Genomic DNA, 23,264 nt, shown 5'->3' with positions numbered 1-23,264 from the left:
AACTCTTGTTTATATACCAAACCACGTGGCATTTCGTGACAGACTAGAATAGAATGTTTGCGGGATGTCAGCGTGACGTAGACTCAATACGGGAAGCAAAGTCGACTGATCTACCAATCGCGCGCTCGATACGACACTCCCCGCCGTCGCTACCCGCACCCCACCACCAAATAGATCTAAACTGCATTTCTTTCTGCGCATTTAAGGTCATTGTTCAAAATGTTTGCAAGTGCGATGAGAGTCAATGACCTTTGGATCAAATTTGTTTATCGCAATTAAATAAAAAATAGGAATTTACGAATTTTTTTTCGATTTCATTTGTTAGTGATATGTTTTTAGTTTGGGATACAGAATGACCTTTGTAAATTTGGCGCAATTCAAATCAACAGTAGGAATATAGGAATTTTTTCTCTATAATTTTTTTTATTGATTTGAAGTACCTCGCCTTAAAGGTCTCAAGCAGGGGATTTCACTGTAGGTACTATGAGTACTAGAGTATCGGATTAGGTTTTAAACACACACATACGCACACTTTCATACTCAAAAATGAAAATGAAAATTCGAATTCGACAGCGTAAGTGACATCTGTGACAGATTTTATGAACCTTCTCACTCAGCCGGTAATTTTCCAGTTACCACATACTGACGTTGATGTCGTCTTTTATGGCCATGTATTATTGATTTGTTTTCAGTTTTGGTAAATAAACGGTTAACTTTTATCCATACTACTTTTCACCGTGCGGTGACGGATTAGAATACAATTCACCGCCCCTCTCTTCCCGTGGGTGTCGTAAGAGGCGACTAAGGGATATTGAGCAACCAGCTGCTCCACTGGTGGTAGGGCTTGAAAACCCGCCTGGTTAGTGACCACCGTGCGCATGATGGAAAACCCGCCAAGTATTCGCTAGTCGGATGCGTTCCGGGATCAGTCAGCGTACAACCAGAGCCCGAGGGAACTGGAGGCTTCCGCCGAACCAGTGCCAGGACAACTGCATTGACCCGCCGGCCAGGGAGACCCGTAGAAACGGTTGTTCCGCTGGCCGCCCGCGGTACAGTACAGGGGCCCAAGCGTGCTTAACCAGCTCGTGAGGCTGCCTCACCATGCCGCGCATAATCTCGGTGTGGTTCGTCGTGCCGGTTGGTGACCGGGAGGTGGGGTCCCGGCGGCCATTCCCGGGGGGGTTCGGGGGCCCTTCCGTCCGGCGGATCAGCGCAACTTGTCTGTAGGCAAGTCTCTGGGGAAGCAGGCCCCGCGATTTGACCGCTTGTGTCGCGGCACTGTTTTCTCGCTTCACGCCTCTTTTTCCCTCCAACATGTTAGCGCAAAGTACAAATTTCGGTCGTACAGCGGTGCACACCCCCACCACTAAAGCGCTCTTTAAGGTGGAGTTCACGAACATTCGAGGACTCCACAGTAACATCCACGCCGTCCATCAACATCTTGAGACGGCTCGACCAGAAATGCTGTTCCTTACGGAGACGCAAATACTCTGCCCGGCTGACAGCAGCTACTTGAATTACCCTGGCTATATGCTTGAAGAGTCCTTCAAAGCGAAAGCTGGGGTCTGCTTGTTTGTCCGGGCAGATGTTTGCTGTCGCCGTCTGCGTCATTTGGAGGACCCCTCCTTCTCCATCCTTGGGGTACATGTTGACCTGGGCAGTCATTGCCGTGTCTACATGTGCCTCTACAGATCCCACCACGGCGACATGGAGACAACTCGTCTCATGGACCACCTTACTCGGGCGGCAGATGACGCGCAGGCGCAGTTTCCTACAGCGGAATTGGTGTTTTTAGGGGACTTCAATGCTCACCACGAGTCGTGGTTAAGTTCCTCTAAAACTGACCATGCTGGAAGAACTGCCCACACATTCGCTCTCACACACGATTTAACCCAACTGGTGAATCAGCCCACCCGGATTCCAGATAGGGTTGGTGACGCGCCCTCTTTGTTGGACCTTCTGCTGACGTCTCGCCCGGCTGGATATCGGGTGGTGGTCCAAGCCCCTCTGGGCACTTCGGATCACTGCTTGATATCCACTAAAGTGGCAACGTTACTGCCACCACCACCTACTGTGGCTAAACGCCGCATTTGGCATTATGCGTCGGCAGATTAAATAAATATAAATAATAAATAACGCACACACTCAACATAGCCCCGCACTAGGGAAACCCTGTGTCGCGGGTACCATGGACACACGCATAGACAACCACAAATTACACCCAAACTCACGAGAGAAATAATTGTAGGCCATACAACTATTTCTCTCGGCCCGGGAATCGAACCTGGGACCTCTGCGTGGCGGTCCGGCATGGTAACCGTTCGGCCACGGAGGCAGTTAAATTTAAGCAGATTGGGACGGTATGCGGGATTATTTTGCATCCGTTCCCTGGCGGCAGCGCTGTTTTAGTGAGGTGGATCCAACAGCTAGCGCGACTGCCGTTGCTGATGAGATCTTAATCGGGATGGAATACTACATCCCGCATTCGGATCTCGTCAGTAAAGGGAGGCGCAACCGCTGGTTCAACCGCGAGTGTGCTGTGGCTGTTGAGAACAAACAGACTGCATACCGCGCTTGGATCAGGGGTCTAGCTTCAGACGATCCCAATACGAACTCACTTAAAACAGCCTACAATAATGCCACCAGGTCTTGCAAAAGAGCGTACATCAGAGCGGATGCTCAGCGCGTCGCACGAGTTGGCCAAGAACTCTTGACGCATCCCACAGGTAGTCGTAGCTACTGGCGTCTGGCCAGAGCCGTTGCGTCGAACTTCTGCCAGCCCTCGCTGCCACCGCTGAGATATTCTGACGGCAATCTAGCCCACAAGCCGCAAGATAAAGCCGACCTCTTGGCAAATCTGTTTGCGGCTAACTCCTGTCTCGACGACTGTAACGCACAGCCACCAACTCTACCTCACTGTGGCTACACGATGTCTGATATTCGTATCAGACAATGCGATGTGCGTACGCAGCTGCAGTCTCTCGACGTCCGGAAAGCTAGTGGTCCTGATGGTATCCCAGCGATTGTACTTAGGAATTGCGCAGCTGAGTTGACTCCCGTGCTAACGCGACTGTATCGTCTGTCGCTCTCTTCAGGTCGTGTGCCGGACTCTTGGAGAGAGGCTAATGTGCAACCAGTTCCCAAAAAAGGCGACCGATCAGACCCGCATAATTACCGTCCCATAGCCATTACTTCCATAATATGCAAGGTTTTAGAGCGGATCCTCAATAAACAACTGACCCAATACCTAGAAGATCACTCCATAATTAACGATCGGCAGTATGGGTTTCGTCCGAAACGATCAACGGGTGACCTTCTAGCGTACTTATCGCATATTTGGGGTGAGGCTATAGACAAACGTGGCGAATCGTTGGCTGTTAGCCTCGATATAGCCAAAGCGTTCGATCGGGTCTGGCACAAAGCTCTTCTCTCCAAGCTCCCGGCGTACGGTTTGCCAGCCCAGTTATGCAGCTGGATTGCCGATTTCCTTCGTGAGCGGAGAATTCGCGTCGTTTCTGACGGCAGCATTTCGAGGTTCGTGAATGTGAACGCCGGCGTACCGCAGGGATCCGTCCTATCTCCCACGCTTTTCCTTCTGCATATCAATGATATGCTTCCACTTGGGAATATTCATTGTTATGCAGATGATAGCACTGTTCATGGGGGATATCATGGATTCCCCGCAGCTGGGCGCGCCGATACTGACAGAGAGCGATCTGATCTTGTCGTTGAGCTCAATAGGATATTGGACCTCATATCTGCATGGGGATCCAGTAATCTTGTTGAGTTCAACGCCAAGAAAACACAGGTTTGCGCGTTAACAACAAAATTGTCGCCGTTCCTTCCCATGCCTTCTCTGATGAGCACAGTACTTTCACCTCGGAGCAGTTTCACCTTGCTCGGTATGGAAATCTGCTGTGATTTGAATCCAAGGAGCTACATCGAATCTGTGATCAAAACAGCCTCACGGAAACTCGGGGTCCTGAACAAGGTGCGACGTTTTTTCACGCCGGACCAGTTATGCCTGCTGTACAAAACACAGGTCCGGTCTTGCGTTGAGTATTGTTCGCACTTGTGGGACGGCTCCGCCAAGTACCTACTCGATGCCTTGGATAAATTACAGCGTCGTGCTACTCGAATTATAGGCGACGAAGAGGTCTCATCACGCCTTGAACCTCTGCAACTGCGTAGAGATGTTGCATCGCTTAGCGCCTTTTACCGCATGTACCATGGTGAGTGCTCTGAGGAGCTGTTCAACCTCATCCCCCCTTCCCCGTTCCTGCTCAGAAGCACGCGTGCTGGCCTTCGTAGTCACCGTTTCACTACCTGCCGCATTCCATCGCGTACTAAAAGGTTCGGTGGCTCCTTTCTCTGCCGCACGGTTGACAAATGGAACTCCCTTCCGGCACATGTCTTCCCTCCCTCTTATGATATGGGGTCCTTCAAACGAGGCGTGAAGAGGCATATTGTAGGCAGGCAGTGAGGGTTTCATCGCTTCACTAGGTTCCTTCGCGTTTGGATACCACTTTCCACTTAACATCAGGTGGAGTGGAGTCATTTGCCTGTCAGGTATAAAAAAAAAAAAAAAAAAAAACTAATACTATAAATGCGAAATTAACTTTGTTACGTTTTCACGCTTAACCCAATCAATCATCAATCAATCAGCCTATTGCAATCCACTGCTGGAGATAAGTCTCCCCAAGTGTACGCCATAGTACCCGATCACCGGTTTTCTGCATCCAACCACTACCCGCGACCTTCTTCAGATCGTCGGTCCATCTTGCAGGGGGACGTCCTACGTTAAATTTGCCGAGACGTGGTCTCCACTTGAAAACCCGTCTACTCCATCGCTCATCGGTTCTGCCACGGATGTGGCCAGCCCACTGCCACTTCAGCTTTCTACATTTCTGGACGATGTCCACAACTTTAGTCTTATGCCGCGGATAACTTCATTCCAGACTTTGTCGCTGAACGAAATACCCAGCATAGACCTTTCCAAAACTCGCTGAGAGACGTGTAGTCTTTGAGCCAGTTTGACCGTCATATTCCACGTCTATATATACGCTTAACCCGCTGAACCAATATTGATAAATTTTGGTATAGAGATAGATGACACCTAGAAGACGGATATAGGGTACTTTTTAATCTTAAAGTAGTTGAAATAGGAGATGAAATTTTAAATGGAGAATCATTAAAGCTATAAAAATTAGTATAGTACAGTAGGCTATTAGAAATACCTTTTCAACGTAGACGAATTCGCGGGCACTAGTTAGTTGGAAATAAAATACAAACCATTCTGCTCTAATTTCCACGAGTCCGTCACCAATGGGCACTGTATTTACTCTTCCATCAATACGATCCAGAGCTCCCAAAGCGAGAACTCTTTTTCCGGCTTGAGCCAGAGTCGATGCAGCCGTTGTACCAGCGGAGCCCAGCCCAATGACAATTGTATCATATGGTTGAGGCGTTGGTGAACTGGAGGAGACGGTAAGTATGTAATTATTCTGTAAGCGTATAAAACAGTGTCACTGTTCGGTATTCTGCCTGTGCTATTCAATCTATAATGATATCGAATGCCCCGTGTACCAATGATATTATACTCTCGTACAGAAAAGAAACGGGCTGCGTGGTGTCTTCGGTGTTGACGTTAGTAGACAGTGTCGCTGAAAAAACCCAACTTGCTTGAAATATATTAATTATTCCTTTCGTTTTTATCTCTTCTATTTCTGCCACTGATTATTATAATACAAACGGACAAGATTGTGCTGCCGTCGTAGTGAAGGGGGGAACACCTGAGTACTTCTAAATAATTTTAGCCAGGATAGCAAAGGCAAAGGATTACTAGCGCCCTAAATACAGGCCACCAATAGCCGCGTGTCTCGGCTTCCTTACGCCACAGTCATGGACATGACAAAAGCGTTTGATTTTGTGTCTTATATAAAATATACGAGCACGGCTTGAGAAGACCCGTATACTATCAAATAACCTCATTGAAAGGGTTGTGACCCTGACTAGCCGTGAACAGGTTCGCGGCAATGAAACGGGAAACTTCCGGTCCACAAAATTTATTAAAAGAAGTAAAGTTTAAAGAAAGGGCTGTATCAGTAAAAAGGTAAATGTAAAAAAACAGGTACAACAGTATAAAACACTCCCTACACTTTATTATTAAGGCACTTACCCCTAAATAGGACGAGTACATGAAGGCTGTAGACTGTTATAAATTATTACACATGATTTAGCTTATTTAATGATTATAAACGTAGTAAAGAACCAAAATTAGCGATTATTCGCTATGGAATTTGGAACAGCTCCGACTGTTGTGGCGATCGAGCTGGGAGTGACCGTGGTACGAAATCAAAATGAGAAAGTGAAGGAAGATGGAACAATTCAAATTTAAAATTTAAATACAAGTAAAATAAAAAAATTATAGGATACAAGCGGAGAGAGGCGATACAAAGAGGTGAGATGACGGTGTAAGGAGGTCACACCGTCACATCATAACTACCAAATCGCCAACAGAAGAGACAATTATGTATAAATGGCGAGGCGTCCACATAACACGATTCCCATAGGCTTGCCTAAAATTTTCCGCGTATTACTAAACACCGCGCATACCCCACGACATTCAAAATATTCACGCGTAATAACTTGTCCCGATGCATCTCAACCAATCAGGGCGAAGTAAGTCACACACTCGCAAAAATCCGCTTTATAACATCTAAAGAAATAGCGGCCGAGAAGCCGGAGCTAATCGGCTTCTAGTCGAATAGCGTTAACGTAAATTTAAACCTTATTCCAACAAATTACAATAATTAATACAATATGGTTAATTTCTATTTTGTAAATCTTAACGATAAAATAGTGTTACATATGTATCTACATCTATTTGGGCATTGACTTACAAATAAATGGACGACGGGTCTAATACAAAAACCACGAAAAAAATATCCCAAGTCAACCTATTTAAACGTAGTGACATGTAAAGGAATATGAAAAAGCTAAAACGTTGAATTTAAATTGTAATGTCATCGCAGTATCGCGCTGTCAGTCGAACAAAATGAAGACTAAAGCGGAGTTTGACGCTCTGTATATGATTTTAACGCCTTACAAGTTCGGACACTTTTTAGCGCGGACCCGACGTCCATATAATTGTAAGTCAATGTATTTGGGTGTTTCTTTTTAATATGGCTATGTAAAGAATGTATGTCGAATGTCGTGGTAATTCGTAGGTAATTAAAATAGCAACACTTAGCATTCGTGAGTTTGTTTACTAAGTACTTAGCAACCTTTCGTATCGAAACGGGCTGCATAAAATGTAGTAAATTACTTTAAAAACTAACTATAGTTATTTTATAAGTAGAATAAGTTATCTTGTGAAATGAAGTTAACTAGTATCTTGTCTGCTAACTCACCACTGTTACGTATGGAATACACAGGAAAAAAGCAGCTAAATCAAATATAGGAACTGTAGAGCGCAGTGTACCGCAGGGTAGTATTCGTGGGGCACTCTTATTCTCACTCTTTTTATTGAAAAAGTCGTAGGTGCACGTTTTTTTCATTTAATGCACTTCAGTTTTGTGGCTTTCACGCGTTTTTCTATAAAAAAAACCTTAAATTTACCTGTCCATTCTTGGTTTTGAATACCCGGGTCTTTGAGTAAAAACATCAGTTAGAGATATGACTTAGTTCGTTTCTATTTTCGACGGTAACCTTTATGTTGGATTGTAACATATCCCGCTTGACATTATACAAATATAGTTATGAAATATTAACGTGTTAGAAAAAAAAAACAAATTTTAATTCGCTTTCCTAGGACTTGTATCAGGTATTCTACCCTCCTTATCATAATCTGTATAACGTAATTTATATTTTAACCGAAACTGAGTTAAACATATTTGATATAGGTACACTGATGTGAATGATATCTCTAACTAAAGTAACGAAATCTATAGATGTCATCTTTCCATAGATCTTTATCTAACACGTAGTCTTCAGTTTTTTAATAATGACAATTAAAATACTTTTAATATAAGTTTCAAACTTAGGAAATGTTAATCTTAATATATGCTCCAGAATCTTATTGTAATAACGTATAGGTTACCAATAAAAAGATTCGTTTGCCTTATTTAAACGAAATCGTGGCACCATGAGTTTGGACTCAGTTCTAACGTTACGGATATATTCTTTCTTAATGAAATTATGTATATTTTTACGGGCATACAAAATATTTGAGTAAATTTTAATGTACTGTGATGCCACAGTCATGATACCAGTTTCGTTAAACTTTTCTCTGAGATGGAATGTAATTTGCTTACCCCAACACGTAGTTAAGAGCTACAAACAATATGACTACTCCAGTCCCATTGCGAACATAACTAACGACACTAATTCAACGAGTGGCCAGTTAATCTGAAGGATTGTCTTAAAATAACCGTGAGTCTTGTAATCAGTGTGCACAGGTTATAAAATATATAGTATATGGATAACTCGGTCACAGTTAATAGTGATAAAAGTTAGGCAATTCAAATTCAAAACGCACACACGAGGCAACTCCCACCTGTTCGGCCTGTAGATGCGCGCGCTGCTCTCATACTGTATGCATGCAATTAAATACGTTTATAATAATAATAAGACATTTATTCATAAGCACTTTTACAATAAAAAGGTTGGCAGTTTCGGAAATATCTTAGAATAAAACGTATAATTAATAAAATTTCACGTGGTTCATTGTCATACTGAATATGGCGTAAGTAAGAGTTAGAACACATCTAAGGGTCGTATTCTGGAACTCTATTCAATGCTCAAGTCAGGATTGCACTGGCAACACAAGCACTGGAAATACGACCCTAATGGCAGGGAGTTGAGTATGATTTCGAGTGCTTTAAACCATACTCAAATCATGAATTGAGCATTGAGTAGAGTTCTAGAATACGACCCTTAAACTACCCGCGAAGCATGAGTGTGCATCCCGTCCGTATATTCTTCTCGGCTTCGCCGGCTCGTTCGCGATGTAGGACGACTGTATTTGTATTTTTATTGTTATGATTTGAACGTACTTAAAGTGCCGCGCGTTTAGCGTGCCTTTTTAATAACTTTTTATACGACCCTAAGATTTTTTCATCAATCTCCATTGAACATATCGTAAATTGGGTGCTGATAAGTAATACGAGTACATGTATACTTATAAATAATAATGTAATTTATTGTCTGGTATAGTATTTTCTTAACTGCCTCCGTGGCCGAACGGTTACCATGCCGGACTGCCACGCAGAGGTCCCAGGTTCGATTCCCGGGCCGGGAGAAATATTTGTATGACCTACATTTATTTCTCTCGTGAGTTTGGGTGTAATTTGTGGTTGTCTATGTGTGTGTCCATGGCACCCGCGACACAGGGTTTCCCTAGTGCGGGGCTATGTTGAGTGTGTGCGTTATTATTATTATTATTATTATAAAGTCTAATTTAAACAAGTACAAAAATAAAAAATATTCATACAAAAGCGAGAGGCTCAGCTTATGCTGACACGTTGATAAAACCGCACAGCACTGTTGGTTAGCCTCTCCCTGATCCCTGTGGTCTTGAGTGGGAAACATGCAAACGAGGGCTGTAATATAATGGCGTGTGTACGAGACTTAACACAGGAGTGAGGGAAAGTAAAACGCCTTACAATTTGAGCATAGCAGAATAAGTTATTAAAATAATTGCACCTTACAAAATTTAGGCGTTATTTATGAAAAAAGTTTTCATGCGTGAATATACGTGATTTTTATGTATAAAAGTACTCTGTGCTTGGACGTATTCTTGACTATATATTTCTATGAAATAATTTAGATCTCCGGCATCTTTTGGACAAAAAAGTTACTACTTTGCGGTTAGAACCGATTAAATGACGGAATTTTCTTGGTGTGATCTGATCTGCCACCTTTAGTTGAAACGGTCGTTTATATGACATTTTTTCTAAAAAAAACTGTTGGGTATATACTGCAATGATCAGTAAAAAATGAACATCTGTCACTATTTTTATTTTTTCCTAGATTTATAATGTAATGAAGTTACCGCAAAAGAAAAGTACCTAGATATAATTTAAATTTAATATCATTAAACATTATTTTGTCGGTTTTCAGTTTATGTCACAAGCGCCCTTTCAAGTAACGGCAGCAGAAGTCTAAAACACATGTTACGGTTCACAAGAATGAATATTCATATATAATATTCCGGAGAGACTACGGCAAGGCCTGGGTACTGCGGACGTCTGTGTCAAGCCCTCCGAAAAGGCGAAGATCACAAAGAAGCGTCGTGATATATATGTTGCTGTTGATGATAATGAAAATGAAACAAATATGGAAATGAATTTTTTATCATCAACTATAGAAAAGTAGAAACATTATATTATCTTTTATTAGATAATTATTTAATATTTCAAAATTGGTACTTTATACAAAAATAGTTGCACTTCGAATGGAAGGTTGTTGTATGACGCGAATGCTTATATTGAAACATGAGCAATTTCGCTCGTGGGTTCAATCATAAATTCCTGGGCGTAGCGAATGTTTCAAGGCTCGAGACGCGAAACAACTTTGCTGCCGAAACACACAACTCTTCACCTCACTATAGCGAGGAAATTAGATGAAAGAAAAAAAGTTGAACTATAATAAATCAGTTTTAATAAAAATGATTGGTTACCATTGTCAATTTAATGTCAACAATAATAAGAACAAAATATACCAACGGATTTATATTACATAAATAGGTAATGTACGACAAATCGCGTAGTTGAACGTGTCATTATCTTTTTTTTTTTCATCGAAAGAAACGTGTGCTCCACAGTCCATCGCCAAGTTCGAATTTGAAAAAATCTTTTCCACTTTCCACAAACACATGCTAATGAGAAAGAAAGTCTTGCCGAGCTAGTGAAAATAATTATTAACATATATAATTGGTACACAATTTACGTTTGCTTAAACTCAGCATTTTACCAGCAGTTCACAAAAAGCCGTCAAAAGGCATAGACAATTGGGAAATTTAAAAAGAGCGGTTATTTCATAATCGATATTTCAAAATGTCAATGTCATTTGAACAGCAAAAGTCTCAACACGAAACATGAATTTGATTACACAAGTCTTTAAAAACAAGTACATTGTTCCTTCAATTACAACTCGTTTATTAAATTAAGAATCGGCCTAGGTTGTTTTTTTTATCGATTATGCCATCCTAAGACTTTTTGAATTACAGGAATAATGCCTATCGGAACCGATCTCGAATAACGTGTTCTTAAAAAAATGGTCGTATTATTTAATGGCGGCCTTGGTATTCAGTCTCGACTTCAATATTGGTGTTATCAATATCTAAAATGATCGTTTTTCAGGCACAACATTTAATGTGTCACTTTTGATTAGTTACTTTTGTGACATTTTATTTCGTCGATTATAATCGTATTTGTAATGAGAGCTCGGGACTCCGATTCAGATCTCGTCGATATTTTAACCTAGTCCTTCGATTGGATATCGTTCGAAGGGCGCTTTCAGAGTTATTCAGTCAATTTGTGATAAACATGGGTACAATTGGGATTCGAATATGATATCGTTTTCCAACAGCGTTTGCGGAGTTAGTCGGTGAAATAGATTATAAGAAAAATTAAAATCCTTTTATATACCTACATTTTTTTTAGACTTTACAGGCCTAAAATGCATTAGTCTTGCATTAAAATAAATTAATAAAATTGAACAAAATCCAGATTTTATTTATAATCGTGTTTGTCAAATATTGGCTCTGCCTCTTCACTGTTTTGTCAATGGTTTTGTCTCAGACTGCCAGGCGCCATCTAGTCAGCTTATTGTAGCCTACTAGTAATGAAAATCCTTTTAAATACATTTTAAGAATTTAAAGGAGTAAAGTATAGGAATGCGTTAATCTTGAATTAAATTAAATTCATAAAATGTAATAAAATCCAGAATTTATTTAAAATTATAAGAGATTTCGAGAGAGAGAATGTAACATTACGTTCTTGCTTTGTAAACAATAGGACGTTCGTTAACTTTTATTCGATAACTATGTTCTGAATAACGTTTGTAGCCTTTGCCGGTCGAGCAGCTTGAGTAATCGTACGGGTGTGACGTCATTTCGGTTCGGTTTCGAATACCCACAGTTTGACGTTCGATTCGGGTGTTGTGAATAAAAATGAAAAGAAATCGTACGATGTCAAGTCGAATCGGTCGACACCCGAGTTATCGCAAGGTTGTGAATCGACCCACAGATTGTTAACTGACGACATTAAGGGTCGTATTCTAGAACTCTACTCAATGCTCAAGTCAGGATTGCACTGGAAACACAAGTACTGGAAATACGACCCTAATGGCAGGGACTTGAGTATGATTTCGAGTGCTTTAAACCATACTCAAATCCTGACTTGAGCATTGAGTAAAGTTCTAGAATACGACCCTAAAACATGGAAACATTGTGTTCCAGTGATATTAGTAACTGTCTGTTTAATAACTCTAAGTACTGTAGTCTAGGCTCTACTCTATGAGTAGAATCACTGGCTGAATGAATAGTTTTGTAATTAGAATGTTTTGAAAAATGAAGTAAGAAAAGAATAGAGCGGCGTTGGGTTATATTTCGTTATGTCAAGATGACATAACGAAATATAACCCAAAGCCGAAAGCATGTAAATAAGTGCAATAAAGTATATTTTGAAGATGATTCCAGTTTAAATTCATAAAAGTACCTCTCGCTACGCAACCCAAGCTACGCCCCAAACGTACAAAGAAATCGGTTAATACCCCAGTTAACAACTTCTCGTCCTGTTCTAGTCATGTTATTTATACAATCACAATTCGTTGTCAAGGTTTTAAAACGAAGTGGTGCATAAAAATACTTATTTAATAAATAATAAACGATGCCTTTTTTAATGTTAGATATAATATATATATATTATTAATTGTTCCATCTATATTAGTTGATCTACGAATAAATTATAAATGAACTGAATTCAAGGTAATACCATTAATATATTTGATCCTCTTTTTTTTATCATTGGTCCTTTCTCTTCACGATTGATGACATTTATAACCAGTACACCTTTAGACATTGATCTCTAAATCTCGGTTGCTTGGTTGCACCCTTCATTCAGTAGGTAAGGTCAGGTTAGTAAATAAAAGTAGCACGAGTCGAGCGAGCGGACGAGTGCCAGAAGCCAACTTGTTTGCGTTTCCGAACATGTTTTCAGGTCAAATTATATTATAATGAACTTGGAATAATAACGCATAGAAACCTAGTCCGCACACGCTAAGTGAGGCAAATTGAAGCGCTCCCAAAGGGCCTACGCGAGCGGGCGGGCGGTCAGTACTCAAGGTCAACTTGCACCGCGAACAGCTCAAGAATTTTAGCTAAAAAATGACGAAATGTGCGGTAAATGAGTGTAAAAATACGTCAGACAAACATAAAATAGATACAAACATCACATTCCACGAGGAAGTAACGCGTTTCAACTTGTATTTTTATATAAATATTGACTAAAACCGAAAATTAACCTACTACTAAAGCTAGCCTACATGAATTTGATTTTTGCCTCACTTGTGACAGTTCGTTTGATATGAAACTATCATTCTATGCGTTATTATTCTAAGATAATGAACATAATAGTGATATACAATGAGTATAATCAACATTTCCTAATTTTTTTAAATAAGTATCTAAATTTTATTTTTAAAGCTCATTTGCCTTAGTTCTGAAGGTCAACATAGAACTATCAAAGGTAATTTTATGCGTAGCTCAGAACAGATTAAAATATCGATCGATTTAATTAATTTTATGTCTCAGAAATTTCATTTAACTACGTGCCGTTAAAATTTGATTACCTGTCTTTAGGCTTGATTTAAATCTGCCTCAACTCATGACCGCCTCGACCCAAGACTAATTTTAAATCGGACGTTTATTTTACATCTTACTATCAGTTGGCAACAACCTCATAGCTTCCCTGTAACCAGTTTCACTAGCCCCGTGAACCGTGGAGAAATGCATCTCATTAGTGGCTTCACCAGCGAACAGAACTCTTGGTTTCATGGCCGAGTCGAGAAGTGGGGCGCCGAGATCTGAACGGGCTGTTGGGTGATTTGGGATGTCCAGATTGTCGTATGTGTAACTGCCACGGGTGAAGGGATTTGTGAACCATGTCGACCTGTGAGGACAATTTCAAGTAGGACTCAATACGGCGATGTGAATAAGGCAACAAAAATATGCTTACAAAATAAAACTACGTTCACAGAAAGAAATCAAATCAAGTATTTTAATGAAAATATTTTATAGGGAGTGCACTTTTACTATGGAACCTAGCCTCCCCCTCAAACGCTTGAAAAAAATCAACTATTCCATCGTAAAACTTTGTACCTGCTGGCATTGAATTTGCATTCTAAAATATCGTGTAATAGTATATACACACATCAAAAAAAGTTTGCGATCAATAGCATAAGCTCCTATAATTCTTTAAATTTAACTTTATCAAGAAAAAATCTATGTTGTATGCTTTCTTTAAATAGGAATACCCTGTTTGAAATTAAAATATAAAACTATTTTTTATTATTTATTTTTAAAAATTGAGCCATTAATCATAATGTAATAGTGATAGAAATTTCATAGAAAGAAAAAGACTGTTTAATTAAACTTAAACAACAATTTATTATTAAAAGGTGTGAATTCAATATAAAATAACTCCTCCCCTGGCTCGAATTCATGCGAAGATCCTCCTGGGCATGCTGAGGATCAAGTTATCCAGCATTTCCTGGGGTAACCTATCCCATTCTTCAATAGCGGCTTCCCTGAGCTCTGGAACTGTCTGGGGACGTGGCTCACGGTTCCATACTGCTCGTTTAAGAGCATCCCACGCGTGCTCTATTGGGTTTAAGTCGGGCGAGCCGGCAGGCCAGTCTAATCGTGTGATATCGTATTCTTGAAGAGCAGCATTGAGTCGTTGAGCTCGATGTGCGGGCGCATTATCATCGACCAGTACAAATTGGTGCCCATGGTTTACTCGGAATGGTCTGACGATATCATCAATAGCAACTGCTTTGTACATGTCTGCTGTCATGAAGCCCCGATACGGGATCAAAGGCGTTCTAGCTCCAATCATAATGCCACCCCAAAAGGACACCGATTTTCCGCCTTGCTGAACTGTTCCAGTGGCAGTTCTTTGTCTTTCACGGTCGCCTGGTCTTCTCCAGACACGGACACGTCGGTTATCTGGATGAGTGCTGATTCGGGATTCGTCAACGAAGAGACAGTTTTGCCAAATGTTTTCGTCCTCACCTTCTTCATTTTGCCGAAGTCTAGCCCACTGCAATCTTCGTTGTTGACGTTGCTGGGAATTGAGCGGAGCTCGCCAAGACCTCCGTGTTCGTAATCCAGCCTGGTGCAAGCAATTGCGAACGGTCTGCGTGCTAACTTCAAGCCCAGAGGCGGCCCTGACTTCTGCTTTTATTTTAGTGGCGTTGATTGTTGGATCACGGGCTGCCAGCAATCTAATATAGCGCTTTTGGGCAGCTGTCAAAACAGTTGGGCGACCGCTGCGGGGTCGGTCAGCTAAATTCCCCATTCCGTGATACATCTGCAACGTAGCCACGACACAGGATTGGGATATAGCAAGTCTGCGTGCTATTACTCTCGTGGTGTATCCTTCTTCCCTCAAAGTTACTATTCTAGCTCGTAAAACCTCTGATAATCCTCTTGGCATTTTTTCAATCACAACTTTCCGCGAAAAATATCTTGAATCGCTTATAATTGACTAAATCAGATTTCTGAATGAGCGTAAGCTAGGACTGAAAGCCTTTTTATATGAAAAAACAATTGAACGGGGTCATTGTTTTATGTTCTAATTTATTTTTAAATAAAGAATCTAAAAAGAAGAAAAAATAATAATATAATCTACAGTAAGAAAAAAGATTTCAGCTTTTCGAAGTGATCGCAAACTTTTTTTGATGTGTGTACATTTCGATACGGCGAATCGAAAAAGGTAACAAATATATGCATACAAAATAAAACTACGTGCTCAGAACGAAACCTAATTGAGTTTTTAATTACAAGATTTTATAGGGGGTGAACTTTTACTATAAAACCTCCCAAACTGTAGAGAAAAAAAAAACAGATATTCCTTTGACTTTGTAAAGACGTGTATGGTTTGATATCACGATAATGAACGACGATACCTTTACGATTAATCTGATAATTTTCATGTAATAAAAACTTTGAACATTGCCGTTTGCCGAAATTGCCGAAATTGCATTATTTTTTAAAATGCGCGCTAATAAATATTATTTTTTTTTAAGAATGACCATAGACAACACAATATTTAAAAAAAAACCTTTTCAAGGCGAGAGTGAATAGGCATTATTTAGGTGTGCATGATCCATCGTCGACCTCATCGTAAATGCGCACTTAATTTTAATAAAAAATAATAAAATACCTAATTTCCGTGGTAATTTTTATTAATTAAAATAAATATATATTTCGAGTTCTTAGGTTTCGCGATTGTTACACATAGGAAATGAAACTATTTTTCCGGATTTAAATCGCGTATATTTGTTTTTTCCAAACAAACCGACGTTTCTGGCCCTTTACAGGTCCCCTGGTCCCCAGGACCTAGAATCCGGAAAAATAGTTTCATTTCCTATAAGCATATATTGCCACACTAAAACAAACGACAAGAATTGGTAAACTGCGTAAATAATAATAAATAAATTACCTACTAAGGTATGTTCTTCCCTTAAGCAATAACAACTACGGAAAGCGTGCTTGGAGATACGTGTTACAATTACCGCTTAATAGGCGCCTTGTCGTGGAATTGCGGATACCAGCCCGTTGCACCAAGTACCAAGTACCGCTTAATAAATTGCGAAATGACGTTCTTCATAAAATTCCAGGTAAACCAGAAAAATGTACAACACAATCAATGCATTTATGAAATCGTGAAATTTAAATTTTAAAATTGTGTTTATTCCCTGTTTTGTGTTTATTTTTAAGATTTTTGTAATCTTTTCACTTGTGAATAAAACAAAATAAATAAATAATTATTTAAATATTCAAATATATTATCTTGTAATATTAAATGATATTTCACGATACAATTCTCGATATTAAATAATATTGCACGGTAAAAAATATCGAAGATTTAAAATAATAAAAATTGCCACGGAAATTTAGGTAGTGAACACTGGACAGTGAATGACCGAAAACGTTCTTTTTCTTTATAGTTAGCATTCAAGTATAATAATACAACACATATGATAAAATATGCCTACAGACATTGCGAACATTTTCAAAAGGCAGTGTAACATATAAATAATCTGTTTGTACTAACCGAATTATACCTGTAGGCTCAGGTATCGTGTACTTGTGACCCATGAACCGCCTCAGCAATTCAACGACTTTCCTCTTTACATCCTCCTCTGGAAGTGTTTCTACCTGTACAATTTTTGAATTTTCTAAATATTTCAAAGCAACTTCATTCGTATAGGTAGTGTTTGGGTTACATAATATGAGTTGACAATAAGATTATTTTTTTAGCAGGACTAGAGTCCTTATGAAAGAGTGCGTTCCGGTTTAGAAGGATAAGAGTGCTGGTGAAATTACAGGCACATGGGACTTGTCAACTTATGTCTCAGGGTGACAGACGCAGTGGCAATGCCCCGAGATCGTTGCGATTCAAAACTCTGAGTGGCATTGCAACTGTTGTGGACAGGCATGTAGCTTACCACCAGGCGCACGACTTGTTTGTCCCGTCACTTGATATTATAAAAAATATATAACAACAAGAGACCAATTTCGATACAAAGATATTTTAATTGCAAGCACTTAACTCCTGCATTAAAGTTTCTGCTCATAAAAGTTCCTTAATAATATGATCGCTGGTTATAATTGGTTATGCTGTGTCATCGAGTATATGACTAGAAATAAGAGACAAAATGTTATTTAATTTGTTGAAAACTATTCTGCCAAATCATTCCGGTGACAAATGCGCTCCGATTGGCCAGGCCGAATTCGAAACAATTGACGGGTGTCGTCATTAGTTTCACTTCAAATCGACCAGTTTAACGTAAGCTTTGCTATAATGGACGAAAATTTCAAAATTACACATTTAATTACCGATGAAATGTGATTCTGTTTGTTTTGTAATTAGATGTTTTGCTGTTTTTCCCACACCAACGAATGGATGCCGATTGTTAGAGATATTATCTTTATTACAATAAATACATAATATTTTTGGACGTAGAGACGTACACACAGGTCAGTTGTTGGTGCTGTACTATTTCAGCTTTCTAATTTGTGATTTCAGCGCAAACGAGAGTTGATATTTAACAGTGATATAAGGCTCATTTACCTGATGAGTTGCCAGGAATGGATGCCCCTTATTTCGTCTCATTTCCGGTTATATACTCGATATGCTGTGTGGTGGTAAATTGTACGTACGTTACCTGTAGGTTAAGATGTTTTTGGCGGCATGCAAATGTTTTTGGTGGTACAATGAACGAATTTTTGGCTACGTAGTTATATTAATTCTTTTTAAAGGCTTTTGATGTGTGTAATTACCAATTTCGCTACATCTCCATTCAACCAGAGAGTGAGAGTATTATTCGAACCCATTGGCATACTAATACCACCGATTTTCGTTATCCAATCGTCTTTTGGTAGATCTTTCAAATCTTCTGGTCTCCACAAAAGAAAGAAATCCAAGAGGGCATCTCCCCACCAGCGCTTTTCGAAGGACACAATTATTTTGTCTAAAACACCCATAGTTAGTTTGTCTATAGCTGTAATTTTTTTCTGAGGCAACTCCGGAGAAAATAAGGTTGTGTATCTGAGAAAAATCAATTTAAATTCGCAATATAAAAACGCCAATAAAAAAGTAGGAGACATGCTTTAAACTACGAATAAATATTATAATGCGAGGGTGAGATATCCAAAATAGTGTGTAAGTCGCAGAAAATAAAATTCCTTAAAATTTAGTTTTGAAATAATAGTAATAATAATAATAACGCACACACTCGACATAGCCTAGCATAGCACTAGGGAAACCCTGTGTCGCGGTTGCCATGGACACACAAATAGACAATTACAAATTACAACCAAACTCACGAGACAAATAAATGTAGGCCATACAAATATTTCTCCCGGCCCGGGAATCGAACCTGGGACCTCTGCATGGCAGTCCGGCATGGTAACCGTTCGGCCACGGAGGCAGTTCAAATAACCAGCTTAGCTAGGTCTTCATTACTAAGTCAAACAATTGTTGGATCCTTTGATACCATTTCAAACCTCCTACTTTGGTTGGATGGTTACTCATTTATCCTCTTGAAGTATACTTAGAATACTTCGATAGTATACTTCAAGAGGATTCTTTTGTAGTATACGTCGCAAGAATTTTTTTATTGTGCATTTGTCGATGACTATAATTTTATTCTGTGCAGCTCTGGTGAAAATAGGGTTGAGTGTCTAAAGAAAGAATATTTGTCAATTTATTAGGATATTGATTGAAAAGTCACTTTTAAAATTTAAAATTGATGATTTTACAAGCATTGTTAACAGTGTACGAAAAAGTATGTTCAACAATAATTGTAATATGTAGTACAAATCGTCATTCGGTAATTTCCAAACGAAAATACGTTTTTCTTCACTTTCAGCGCGTTCACGTGTTCATACTAGCGATGCGCGATGCGAATGATGTCGGTAGTGGACTCGTTAGTAATGACTAATCCTGTCATTCGAATGACAAATTAATAACCTACTAATTTTCGTATTCGAATGGTCATTGATTAGTATTACTAATCCATAAATTCCATAAAGCATTTGCTGCCTAGCCCTCTCCGAGATATGGTAAATAGCGTAAATTCGATTGGGACAAGGATATTTTGATATGGACATGGTGGATGTTTCCGAGTAGTTCTGATAGGTTATTCATTCGACTCGGGCACCCGACCGATCGTCAGGGGCATTCGGTATCGGTAATCATCTTGGATTCGACTTAGGCGAATAATTAGCGAGTTAATCTTAGAAACATTCAAAGTCACGCATCACTAGTTCGTACAAACAATCGTTTCATCGTCCACATAAAGTTATTCAAATATATAGAAATCTAACTTACCGTTCTTTCAACACACCCAACGATATCGTAACAATAACATTATTGGCTGTGTAAGTGGTTCCATCTTTTGTCGTTACTATTACATTCTCTTTAGGGTCTTGTGGCCATGTGACCTTTGTCACTTCTGTGTTTAGCTTTATTTCCAGGGTTGGCAGGCCGGGGCCGTTGTTGTATTTGTCCTGCAAAGATTATTTTGAGCAAAATGTTGAGAAAGGAGCCACCCCGTACGGCGAAAGGCTTACGCCTATTAGCAAATACATTCACCACGATAGCAAGAATTACAGCTATCGCTATCGATACAATAAGAAGAAAAAACAAAATATATACGCAATTTATTAGATATCGAGTATAGAACCAGAAATAGAGACGAAATAAGGGCCATCCACCCCTGGTAACTCATCATGCAAATGGGCCTTGTATCACTTACAAAATAATATCAACTCCCGTTTGCGATGAAATCACAAATTAGAAAGCTGAAATAGTACAGCGCCAACAACTGACCTACTTACTGAATAGGTAAGGTGGCAGTACTATCCTGGACGAGCTCTTTCATAAGGCGCTCTACTGCTACTAAAAATAGTAGCAGTTTACTACTACTGCTTGTCCACGGAAATACCTTCTTGCCTGTTTCTGCTGCCAAGCAATAAATTGTCGAAGCTTTTCAACCTGTATATTAATGCATTGATCGTGGAACTCAACAGCGCCAAAGTGGGTTGCTCTATTGACGGCACTTTCATTAACAATATCAGTTACGCAGATGATATGGTGCTGTTGACTCCTGCGATCAGTGCACTTGGTAAGCTGCTCAGGATATGTGAGACATATGCGGAAGCCCATGGACTCAGGTATAACACGAATAAGACCGAGCTCCTAATTTTTTTGTCAAGTCGAAGGCAGGTTCTTTTGGAACTGTGCCGCCGGTGTTTCTCTATGGTAGTTGGATAAGTCGTCTCTCTCAATTTAAGTACCTGGGTCACTGGGTAACTGATAACTTCCATGATAGTACCGACACGGAGAGGGAGAGAAGGGCCCTGTCTGTTAGATGTAATATGCTCGCCCGCAGGTTTGCTCGTTGCACCAAAGATGTAAAGATCTCATATTTAAAGCATATTGCCAAAACTTTTACACAAGCAGCCTGTAGGTGAAGCATACGCAGAGAACCCTGAATACATTAAAGGTGCAATATAACAACGCTTTTAGGATGCTAATGGGGCTGCCGCAACACTGTAGTGCAAGTGGCATGTTCAAGAAGGCGCACACAGATGGCTTTCATGCCATTATGCGCAAGTAGGCTGCCTCACTCATGATACGTGTGCGCGGCAGGGCTAATGGCATCCTAGCCGTCGTTGCCAACAAACTGGACTGCCTGTTGGCAACGCTGTAGTGGTCTAGACGTAGTAAATTTGTATTGTATTAACCATAGCACGTAAGAAAAATTTACTGTATTACTAACATTATTATGGATTCTATTCTATTCTATTCTAATAATGCTCATGTTACCGCATTTGGTGAAAATGTAGGCTCATGGGACTTAAGTCAACATAAATCTCATTGCGGGCGCAGTGGCCAAGGCATTTCGGAGGCAGCTGGTTTGTATCCCTAAGCAAACCGCAGTTTTCTTTTGTAGCTACGACCATTATCATTTCAACTGTTATGCCATAACTTTAAGGTATTCTACCTTTCGTCACCTAAAAATCCTCCTCCTGAAGCTGACTCTACCTCTGATATAGTTCAGTTAGACACTAAGGATAGGTAATTCATTACTTACCAACAAAATATCAAAGAAAGTTTTGTAACCGTATCTATGCCAGCTCATGTGTTGGTTTCCCTCCAGGCTCTCGTATTTCGTATACGCGCTGACATCATTCCAGTCGTTAGTAGCTTCGTAGCTATTTATTATAAAATTCATGAACTTGAGAAAACTGTCCATAAAATCTTGGTTTTCTAGAATTTTTGGGTGTTTCTCTTGTAAGTACACATTTAGTCTGGAAATAAAATTACAGAAAATCACCGTTAATCCTTCTATACGTCCAACTGTTGGACACGATTGTGTACATGCATCTAGAAGTTCTTACATAACATTGTTGTGTCAGTACGTATTGCTAATTTTATTGCATACAATAAATTACTTAATGACATTATTTTTTTATTAAATTAACTGCCGTGGCCGAATGGTTACTTTGCCGGACTGCCACGCAGAGGTCCCAGGTTCGATTCCCGGGCCGGGAGAAATGCATGGCCTACATTTATTTATCTCGTGAGTTTGGGTGTCATTTGTGGTTGTCTATGTGTATGTCCTATGTTGAGTGTGTGCGTTATTATTATTATTATAAAAAATTTTACAGTGTATTAATAATTTTAATTCAAAACTGTCAAATTTTAATTTTAATTTCAATTCCTAATGATATCATACATGTCATTATTTTGTAGTAGTTATTCTATGTTGAGGGTGCTGGTGAAATTACGGGTACATGGGACTTGTGAACTTATGTCTCAGGGTGACGGGCGCAGTGGCAGAGCCCCTCAGATCTTTACGATTTAAAGCTCTGAGTGGCACTGCAACTGTTATGGACAGGCGTATAGCTTACCATAAGACGCACCACTTGTTCGTCCCGTCATTTCATATTATAAAAAAATTTTTTCTTGATAGTCGTCTTCACAAAGTCAAAAAATCATTTAAGGGGCAATGTATACGCTTTTATAACAAGATTCCGGTTGATATACAAAATTTGCCTTTCACGAGGTTTAAAACTATAGTGAAACAAAAACTTTATACTAAAGGTTATTATACAACTTCTGCGCACTTGGATGACAAAAATCCGTGGTAGTAACCCGTTTAGCTCATGGAGGTAGTCTCGATCTCTGATGTTTCAAATAAAAAAATATTGTAAATGTTATTTACAAAGAGCAACCCCTAGAGTTTCTTGCTCATTCTTCTCAGGGGAATCTGCCTTACGAATGAGCGGTAAAGTTTAACCATTGTGACGATTTCAAGTGTAATAATGCTTACCTATGAAATAAAGATTATTTTAAAATTTTTGAAGCTAATTTCATTTTATTGCGTCTTCGTGTACTTTGTTGAAGAGTGAAGGATTTTTCCGCACGAAAAGAACTGTTTCAAATATTGAAGGAACAGTT

At 39.6% G+C, this 23,264-nt stretch overlaps 1 protein-coding gene across 2 annotated transcripts in view; it reads right to left on the bottom strand.

Annotated features, from left to right (window-relative positions):
- The window catches only part of LOC113234565 (spermine oxidase-like), a 41,247-nt gene that overhangs the window by 7,797 nt on the left and 10,186 nt on the right, over window positions 1-23,264 (bottom strand). Inside the window, exons 4-8 of one of the 2 annotated variants that reach the window (XR_003310801.1) lie at window positions 21,895-22,111; window positions 20,127-20,305; window positions 18,575-18,842; window positions 17,346-17,449; window positions 13,855-14,174 (exon numbers count right to left, since the gene is read on the bottom strand). Coding sequence is in view for 1 of the 2 variants with exons in the window: in XM_026469911.1 (XP_026325696.1) it covers window positions 18,575-18,842; window positions 20,127-20,305; window positions 21,895-22,111 (664 nt within the window). In the remaining variant the exon portion in view is untranslated. The remainder of the gene's footprint in view (window positions 1-13,854; window positions 14,175-17,345; window positions 17,450-18,574; window positions 18,843-20,126; window positions 20,306-21,894; window positions 22,112-23,264) is intronic. The other variant, XM_026469911.1, reaches the window with a different exon arrangement.

Source organism: Hyposmocoma kahamanoa, unplaced genomic scaffold (genome assembly GCF_003589595.1).
Source record: "Hyposmocoma kahamanoa isolate Upper Pololo Valley unplaced genomic scaffold, ASM358959v1 84, whole genome shotgun sequence".
NCBI lineage: Eukaryota > Metazoa > Arthropoda > Insecta > Lepidoptera > Cosmopterigidae > Hyposmocoma > Hyposmocoma kahamanoa.
This window is presented reverse-complemented; position numbering and strand designations above follow the sequence as displayed.